Source organism: Calidris pugnax, unplaced genomic scaffold, assembly GCF_001431845.1.
Source record: "Calidris pugnax isolate Ruff unplaced genomic scaffold, ASM143184v1 scaffold9, whole genome shotgun sequence".
Classification (NCBI taxonomy): Eukaryota; Metazoa; Chordata; class Aves; order Charadriiformes; family Scolopacidae; genus Calidris; species Calidris pugnax.
Window position 1 is genome coordinate 653,563 of NW_015090778.1, and position 9,881 is coordinate 663,443.

Here is a 9,881-nt window from a genome sequence, read left to right on the forward strand (position 1 = left end):
TGGATTTTATCAAGCTGGTAACTGATCTCTTTGCCATTCTCTCTGGCCTGATAATGGAGGCAACAAATCAAATTCTACATTATTACTGAAGATAACGTGCATATGGGAATATAGTTAAGAAACAGAAGACCAAAAATGGAAATTTAAATATGAAGATTTCCTTTTTTTTTTTTTTTTTTCTCCTTTCCGTGCATTTATTTCCTGTAGTATTTTGGCGCAAACTGTAAACTTCAGCCCCTCGCTGCAGTGAGGCGGGAGGGGGGCGGGGGGGGGATGTGGCTTCACCAGGCGCCTGCAGCCTCGGCCAACCGGCTGTACCCCCCCCACAGACCTCCTGCGGGACCCCCAGCCTGCCCCCCCGCACCTGCGGGAGCCCGGTTCCCCTTACAGCACCTTTTTACACCCCCAACGTGTAGGGTCAGCGGCACCGCAGGAGCGTGGGGGGCGCGGGGAGGGGTGCACCCCGGGGGTCTGCGTGTCGCTGTGGGGCTCCCCGGGGGTCTGCGTGTGGCTGTGGGGCCTCGCCGTGACTCCGGTGTTCCCGCAGGGAGCGGCAGGAGCAGCTGATGGGATACCGCAAGCGGGGGCCCAAACCGAAGCCGCTGGTCGTGCAGGTAAAGGTGTCCCCCCCCCGCTCCCCGGGGAACCTCTTTCAGCCGGTTTCATCATGCTGAGGAGCTGTGTGCGCCTCGCAACACCCGGGGGACCCCTGGGGCCCCAGTGCTGAGCTCATCGGGGCGGCCCCAGTCCTGTGTCCCCCCCCCTTTTCCCCCTCCACCCCCAGGCTGTGGGGCAGACCCCCTGCGCCCGGCGGCATTAGCAGGCTGCTCGCTCGCTCGCTCGGCGGCCGCGGTCCTGCTTGGCCCCTGTTTCCCAGACAGCTGATTGAAGGGTGCTTTTCTTCTTTTCATTGCTTCATTAATCCGGAGCAATGCACAGCCTGTAAGTTGGAGCGGGCTGGGGCTGCCTCGCTGGAGGACGCGGGCACCCTGCGATGCAGCGTCCCGTAACCAGAGCCTCCAGAGGGGAGGGCTGGGCTTTCACCCCAGCCTTCGGCACCTGCCGGAGCACCGGCACCAGCTCCTCCTCCTCCTCTTCCTCCTCCTCACCGCCACCCCTGGCTTTGTGTTGCAGCTCCCCTCCTTCGCCCGCCGCTCCAACATCCTCACGGGGCTGCAGGACCCTGCCGTGGACAACAGGCCGAAGCTGGACCTCGGCTCCTCCGGCAAGAGCCAGCAGCACCAGTATGAACTCAACAGCAAGAAGCATCACCAGTACCAACCCAACGGCAAGGAGAGCGGCATGAAGCACCAGTCCCACAGCAAAGGGAAGTATTACTACCAGCTGAACAGCAAGAAGCACCACCACTACCAGCCGGACCCCAAGATGTACGAGCCCCACTACCAGCCCAGCAGCAAGGAGCCACAGAGCCAGACCTGCTTGGACAATAACAAGAGCCCCCTGGTCACCCACCCGGACAAGTGGGCTCATGGCCCGGCCAAAAACCTGCTGGGCCCAGTCAAGAACCTCACCACAGAGAGCAAGAACGGGGCCGAGAAGAACCTGTCCAGTGGTACCGGGCCTCCCCCCAGGGACAGGGTGACCAGTAATGGCCTTGGGGGCAAGATGAAGATTGTCAAGAACAAAAACAAGAATGGGCGCATTGTGATCGTCATGAGCAAGTACATGGAGAACGGGATGCAGGCGGTGAAGATCAAGTCCGGGGAGCCACCCCGGAAGCGGGCTGCAGAGGAGAGGACTCCTAAGAAGGGTGGGGAGGAGAAGCTGGAGGCTTGGAGGAAGCCGGGGGAGGAGAGGGTGGTGGGCAACAACGCCCTGAGCAAAGCAGAGGGCGAGGGCCGGCAGCCCCCCGCCGAGCTGGAGGAAAGTCCCCGAAAGACTCCGTTGGCCAAGGAGCTGCCGCTGCCTCCGGAGCAGCCCCTGCAGCTCACCACCAAACCCGACCTCGTGCCCTGGTCCCTGAGTCCCGTCTGCGAGCACAACCCTTCCTCCATGGGACTGAACCTCTCCAGCCCCGGCTCGCGGAAGCGCTGCCTGTCAGAGCCGCAGGCGGAGCGGGAGCCGGGCAAGAAGCGTTTGACCTCCCGGAGCATCAGTGCCCCCACCTGCCTCAGCCCCCCGGCCCCGGAGCGGCCGGAGCCCCCCACGCAGCCGGAGGTCATCCTGCTGGATTCGGACCTGGATGAGCCCATAGACTTGCGCTGCGTCAAACCGCGGGCGGAGGGCGAGCTGGCCCTGGCGCAGGTGAAGCCGGAGGTGCCGCCGCCGCTGCCGCCGCCACCGGCCGAGAACCCAACCACGGAGCCTCCGCAGCCCCGGGAGGCTGCAGAGGAGGAGGAGGAGGAGGAAGCCGAGTCCCTGCAGGAATTCAAGCCCTTCTTTGGGAATATAATTATCACAGACGTGACCGCAAACTGCCTGACCGTGACCTTCAAGGAGTACGTGACGGTGTGAGGTGGGACGGCGGCTGCTCCCCGTGGGAGCTGCCTGCCCATCCCCGGGGCCACGGGCCCCCACAGCCTCCCTCTAAGGTACTGGTGCCCCTTCCCCGGAGCCCGCGTGCCCCCTGCCCGCGCCGCGGCGGCCGAGCCTCCGCCGAGGGGATGCCGGGACGGGGCCGGGCACGGTGGCCATCCCTGCCACGCGGGGTGTCCTCACCACTGCTCCCACGGTCGGGGGCTGCCCCGGGTCCTGCAGGGGCCGGGATGGGCGAGGACGGGACCCGCCAGTTACTCAGAGTTATAGTATTATATTTTAACAGTGCTAACTTGTCGAGTGATTCTTGCTCCCGTTTGTACGTGGTGTTATTGAAATGTATTGTTTGAGCTGAAAGCTGGTCGCTCCCCGGCCACGCTAATATATTTATTTGTAGGTATTTATATAATTGAAATATAAAGCCTAGATTTATGGAGTCCCTAGATCACCTTATAAACTATATCAAACGAATATTTTCTGTTCTCCTTTTTAACCATTCAGCATTTGTTAGTCTCGTCCCCTTGCCCTCCTTCTGACCCGCAGGACCATCCCCGGTATATATTTTTTGATACTGTACACATGTGGTGTTTCTATGTGCAAAAAAAAAAGTTAAAAAAAATCGTTATCTAAAGCTATTATAGAAATTGCTGCTATTAGAAATGTCTAAACTATAAGCTTCCAATTATTAATTGCTTGAATGTAAATATTAAATGGAGATGTTGAAAGTGCATTTGATGTTCTGCAGCTAGTGTAGATCGGATTGCAAAGCCCGGCTGCTGGGAGGTGGAGCGCGAGCTGCCAGCGGCGCTTCCTGCTCCCAGGGCTGTGTCACGGGGGGAAGAAATGTATCATGCAATCATCGCAAAGGACTATAAACCTTTACAAAAACTACCAGGATCTGGAGTGCCTTTGTTTAACCGCATACGGTCGGCCCGGAGGTGTCCTGGTGTGGTTGGGCTTGTGGCCGGGCTGCCCCCCATTCCCGTAGCAGGTGCTCGCAGGTTAAAATCACCTCTGGATGTGATGTATGGAATGTTGTTCTGGCTTTTTTCCCAAAAGTGCAGGCGAGAGCGTGCAGGGAGGGCACCCCCTTTCCATCCCCCCCCTGGTGCTGCCCAGGCAGGCAGTGAGGCTGTAGGAGGTGGTGGTTTGGTGTTTCCCTCTCCTCGCTGTGTCAAGGCAGGGCTGGGCTTCTCCAGCTGGAATGCTACTGGGATCACCAGTTGGGAAGGTGGCTGTGACGGCTGGGTGACTGCTGGTCCTCAGCCTGATGCTGAGTGTTGTCCCCCGCAGCAGGGGGGGGTCACCATTAGACGAGGAGTTGAGCTTCTCTAGAAGGGAAGGTGGTCCAAATTCCACAAAGAAGCCTGCAGGCCTCTCTGGACTAGATTAATAATTGCTGGAGTCCACTGAAAAGAGAGTGCAGGGCTAATTTCTTTACAAAATGGCTCGCAGGAAGGTGGCAACCTACCAGGGTGCCCAGGGAGCCCCTCTGTGCGTGGCTGAGACACAGTGCTCCATCCTGTTCCCCCCCGGGATTCCTATAGCCATCCCAAGCAGAGTCGAGTGCTGGGGCAGTAACTGCCCCCTGGATCCCGTGCTTGCCCAACTGGCTCAGTTGCCAGCCCTTCTGGGGCTTTTCTTGATGTTGATTTACCTTCCAGAAAAGATCTTGGCTGAAACAGTGTCAGTGATGGTACATTAATGCGTCTGGACAAGAGCCTCGAGCTCGTGAGGAGCAGAATTGGTTGGTTGGGGTGAGGTGGACCCTGCAGTTATACTGGAGCCACTGGAAGACATGGGGCGAGTTGCCCCCTTGCTGTGTGTGGGAGCCCCAGGTGTGGGCAGCACCCCGACACGGCGTGGGGCTCCCCAGGCGAGTGGCAGAGCTGGTCCCAAAGCCAAAATAACCCCTTCCATCTCGTGCTGCCCACTTCTGGGCCACCTAGTCCTCCCCAGGCTTCGTTTTATTTAAATAAATGCAAAAATCATCTTGGCAACCGTTCCTTTTCAAATCCCGAGGGTTCTGTGGCATCGGCAGGAAGGTGGGGCAGGACCCAGCCGGGTGTCACCTGCTGGGGCTTGTTCACAGCAGGAGCCACTGCATGAGCTGTGCCAGCCCAGGAGGTGCCAGCCCAGAGCGCTTTTCTGAGGCCAGTTGGGTTAACTTGGAGGAAAAGCAACCGTTGGGTGTGTGGATGCCATTCTCTCAGCTGGGACAGCCCCTTAGGCTTGTATCCAAGTGGGATGATCTCAATGGTGGACACCGTTGTCGCAGAGGTTGGGTTTGGTCTGGTGTAGCTTGGGTCTGCTGCTCGGGGAGCTCACATGGTGGTGGGAAGGGCTTCTGGGAGGTCGCACCAGAAACCTGGCTCCATCCCAGCTATTTGGTTCGACTTGGTGTGGACGAGGTCCCTGCTGACAGCTTGGTTCAGCTCTTGTTTCAGTTGATGCTCCACAGTCAATGGGAAACTCACACGATGTGTTTAGTGCCCGAGGTTGTCACCCGCCTGCGTGGGGACCCCAAAATCCAATTGTGTTTGCCCAGAGAGTGCGTGGAAATGGGTGAACTGGGATTAAAATCAACATTTTGCCTGTTAACTGTGTTGAATATTGAGGGTTTTAATCAACTCTCCCTGTCACCGGGGCAGTGTGAGTGCTGGGCAGAGGTGGCCACGGGTGCTGGAGCGTTGGCGTCGGGGGGCAGGTGAACCCCAGCCCGTGCCAGGGGGGGATGTTGAGGGATGGTTTGGTGGGAAGCCTTTCCCTGCCATCCCAGGCTTCGCTGGCAGAGCAGGCAATCAGAAGTGATGCGTTTCCCTTGATTAATTAAGCTAATGGTTATCTGAAAACAAAAAAATGGCATGGAAGAGGAGACGCATGCTCAGAATGCGAAATGTGATTTCTGAAAGGGGAAGTGCAGCTCGACAGACAGCGGCAGGAGCCAGTGCAGGAGCGGGGCTGGGCTGGTGCTCGCTCTGGGGCAGAGTCTCTGCGAAAGGAGAACTTCTTCTCTGGCCAGAAAAAGGTGGGTGAAACCAAGGGGGTTTCCCACAGATGGTAGGATGCGCCTTTTCAAGGTGGACTTGTCACCTCCTGGCCAAAGTCCCCAGCATCACCCCTGCTGTGGTGAGCCGGGGTCAGCAGCTTCCTTCTGTCACCCACAGGCATGGGGGACTCTTGGCAGTTCAGAACCCTTTGCAGGTTGATGGGGAGCTTAGCTCATGAACGTCTTAAAAAAAATATATATATATGGATTGTGTTGTGTTGTCTGGTTTTGAGGAAACAACATCCCTCCAAGCATGTGCTTTTGGAGCTTCCCTTCCCTCCTCTTCCCTCTGGATTGTGTTGTGTTGTCTGGTTTTAAGGAAACAACATCCTTCCAAGTGTGTGTTTTTGGAGCTTCCCTTCCCTCCTCTTCCCTCCACCCAGCTCCTCTCCACAAGCCGTGGCAGCACCTCCAGTGCTGTCCCTGCAGGAGGACAGGAGCTGTGGTTTGTTTGAGGCACCATTTCCCGGAAACCACAGAGCCAGATATTTCTTGGTTGAAGAGTTTGATCGTGTTTATCACGACTCCGGCAGCTTCCTGTGCAGTGAAAGGTGTGATAAGTAGTTGCTTGGTTTAAAAGATACACCCTCCCTTTGCCTCTCGCCAATTGGCTGGGGAGGTTTAAGGGTGGAGGGATGAATTACTTATTCATTCCGCTCTCTTTCCGTATTAAGTGCATCAAACCTAAATGCCTGTTACTGAGCAAATTAATGGCGAAGTCCACTCTGACTTCCAATGGTTATCAAAGTGATCGGGGAGGAGATGGAGCGTCACCACGCTCCATTAGTTAGACCGGCGCGCGCTCCATTTAATGTATTTCCCAGGAATGCGTTAACCTCTGCTTGGTTTGGATTTATTCCAGAGAAACATTTGCTGATTTAGAAAGAGAATTTGTGTTCGTCTTTTAGCTCTTGTGAGAGGGTCTGATGCATCCACCTATACCCGGCCGTGCTGAGATGGGGTGTGGGGAGGGAGGGAGGGGGGGCTGCAAATTTGTGTTGTGAAGCTGCTTTTGGGGTTCTCCCTTCCCTGGCTGTGGTGGTACCAGTGTCTGGAGCAGCACTGGGGTTTGAATCCAGCTGCCATCCCTACCTCCCTGAGCTGCATCGCCAGCGATTGCCGTGGCCCTGAGCAGTCTCAGCAGGCGTTGGTGCCATCCCTGCTCCACGGGAGGGGACAGAAACACCATCCCCAGGGGACAGAAACACCATCCTCAGGGGATGGAACAGGGCAGCTGCCAGGATGGGCCCTGGGGCTTGGGAGAAGAGGTGGCATCTCTGGGGTAAGGATGCTGTTAAGGAGAAGGATGTTGAATAAACACATGACACGGAGCTGACGCCTTTTAATCAGAATAAGTAACAGCCTCGTGGGGACTGGGAGATTTCCAGGTCCAGGCTGGGAATGAGAGAGAGGCTTTTCCCTGGAGAAGGGCAGAAGATGTAAGTGGCCGCATGTGGTGGGGAGCAGAGGATTTCCCAAGCAGTGGGGGCACTGGGTGCTTTTGCTCATAAGTGGGTGGGGGCAGCTCCTCCAGCCAGTCATTGGGTGCATTTTGTGGGGTTTTTCCTTTATTTTTCCTGTTGTTCTCTCCTTTTGCTACGCGATGTCAGAGCTGACTGTGTGACTTTGCTGAATGTGGTTAAGTGGGTGGGGGCAGCTCCTCCAGCCAGTCATTGGGTGCATTTTGTGGGGTTTTTCCTTTATTTTTCCTGTTCTCTCCTTTCGCTACGCGATGTCAGGAGCTGACTGTGTGACTTTGCTGAATGTGGTGGCCTCAGCATCTCTCCCCCGCTGGAGAAGCCAGCGACAAGGTAAAACCTTCATGGTCACGGGGAGGGTGGGGGGAAAACCAGCTCTTTGGGCTGCGTTTTTCCAGGCCCATCCCTTTGAGCACGGCGGGGGATGCACAGTTTGGGCTGCTATAAACCATTTTAACTAAAACTGTGTCCGTTGGGACTGGTCCAGCAGCCGGGGGCTGGATTTTTGCTGGATTTTCCCTGGGGTTGGTGTCCCTCTGTCTGGGAGAGCGGCTGCGGGAGGGGGACACCAGCATGCAGCCCTCCCCCTAATGAACTGGGGTGGCTGGATGAGGGGGATATGAGGGGGGGGCTCCCCCCTGGTTGTGCCCCGTCCCTGAGCCCCCTCGCCTCCCCCGTCCCGTGGGGCTGCCTGGGGTTTGAACAGCAGAAAACGCCTGGCGGTAGGAAATCCTCGGTCTCCTCCGCAGATAAGATCATTTGGATTCGGCCCAGATTCATGCGAGATCCGTGTGGGGAGGAGGCGACCGCAAGGACACTGCTCTGTTTACGTTTTGCACCAGAAGAGAGGAAAAAGGCTCCGCAGCACCAGGAACAGTCGGGAGCATCTCCGGGCATTCCCAGAGCCTCGGCGAGCTGCTCCAGAGGGTCCCCTGTGTATGGGAAAGCTCCTGCCTGCACCCCGAGCTGGGGAGAATCCAGTTAAAGGCAAAACCAAGCAGCTCCTGTGTCCTTGAGGTGGTGCCACCAGTGATACCTGACCCAACCGTGGCCTTGGGCAGCGTCAGTGTGGCGAGGAGGAATGGTTGTGTGAGCAGGATGTGGGATGGAGGAGATGGGGGGCTCGGCTCCTGGGCCCCCCGATTGTTGTGGGGAGTGACAGGGGCAGCAGACAGGGTTGGATGAGGTGGGAGAGGAGCCGTGGTGGCTGTGGCTGGGTGCTGTGCAGCCTGCTGGAGGGGGGGACGGGAAGGAGAGAGGGTCCTGGTGGTGTAGCTGCTTGTGGGAGCCATCCCGGGGTCTGTGCCGGAGTGGGAGGGGGCACTGAAGGGGTGTTATTGCATGACAGACCTTGGGGTGCAAACGGGAGAGAACAGGGGGTCTCTGTAACAATGACATTTTGGGATAGGCACTGGTGGGGGCTGAGGGTGGCCAGGGTCTCCCCACCTTGGGCTGGGACCTGCCAGTGCCTCCCGTGGCGGGGTGAGATCCCAGGCTCGCCCGGGAGCAATTTGCTGGCACCTACTGAGGTCGTTTCTCAGAGGGAGCCGTCAGTTCAGCTGACACCTTGATGTAGTTTAAAGCAAACTGCAAACATGAAGATTTATTTTTATCGAGCGAGCAGGCATATAAAACACAGCCGTGCGGCGCAGCGCAGCCTGGCAGGGAGCACCCTGAATCCCAGGAGTGGTGACTTCGGCACGTCCCTGGCCGACCCTGCCGAGAGCAGCCCCCTGGGGGTTTCAGGGTGGGGAGAGAAGGAAACTTAATCACCGGCTGCCAAATCCTCCAGGATCGCTGTCAAGCACCAGGACCCCTTTCGCAAGGTGTTTTTGCGCCAGCACCAGTTGAGGTGACAGATCCTGACCCAGCCAAGTCGCTGAGGTGGAGCTCCACCAGTCTTACTGGTTTGCTGTCCCGGAGAGGTGCTGGGAAGGGGGTACGGTCACATTCCCATTTTCCAGGGGGGTTGTACATCACCACGGCCCAAGCGTGGACGCAGCAGCTCCTGTGGCATCGCTGTGCTTCAGCCAGAAGTGCTGAGTTAGAGGTGAGAAAGGGAATAACCTGAACCTTTAGGGGATGTTGCTGTTGGGCTGTAACAGCCCGGGCAGAAAAGTCCTACAGATGGAAAATAAATTCAACAGACTTAGATATTATTATAAAATGCATTAAGAGGAAGACTGAATGGAGGGTCTGAGCTGATGGAAGCTTTAACAAACATGTATTTCATGTTGGCTATAAAGACTGAGCAGAAGTTCTTGTTGTGCCAATGGGACATTCTCCTGCTCTCCTGGGAAGCCACTGGAAGCTTCATCTTCATCTGGTGTGTACAGCACAAGGAACGGTGGTGTTCACAACAGCCGTGAAATGAGCCACAGCCCAGATCTTCCAGAGGGAGCATCCTGCCCCTGCCTGGGGTTTTGCCCAGGGACGGGCCCTGGGTCACCATTCCCCTCGTTGACACCCAGCGTGGCCCCCCCATTGCTGCCGTTTGTGAAGCCCAAGAAGAAGACCACCAGGATGGCTCCAACGTCAGAAGTCACCTCTCGGCTGGAGCTAAAAATGGGAAATTACAACCCATGGGCTACTCCCAGAGCTGTGAGCAGCAGAGGCTGGGCTGGAAATTCGGACTCAACATTCCCCTCCAGTGCCGGGATGGCCGGGCCACCACCAGCTCGGGGCTGGCTAGCGGGGACCGGGCTGGTCCAGCCCAGCTGCGATGATGCTCCTCGGTGCCATGTCACACCGGGTGGGCATCGCCACGCCAGCCCCGGGGCAGGATGTGTCCCCAGCCGCTTTAGAGAGTAAGAAACCTTCTCCGGGAGCGGGGGGGGGCGAGCCAGCTGGCGGGGTGG

General features: G+C 57.3%; 1 protein-coding gene across 1 annotated transcript in view; it reads left to right on the forward strand.

The window, feature by feature from the left end:
• Nucleotides 1-3,387, forward strand: part of CBX4 (chromobox 4) — a 7,389-nt gene extending 4,002 nt beyond the window's left edge. Inside the window, exons 2-3 of the mRNA XM_014949743.1 lie at nucleotides 540-614; nucleotides 1,135-3,387. Of these exons, the coding sequence (XP_014805229.1) occupies nucleotides 540-614; nucleotides 1,135-2,475 (1,416 nt within the window). The 3' untranslated portion in view covers nucleotides 2,476-3,387. The remainder of the gene's footprint in view (nucleotides 1-539; nucleotides 615-1,134) is intronic.
• The last annotated feature ends 6,494 nt before the right edge of the window (nucleotides 3,388-9,881 follow it).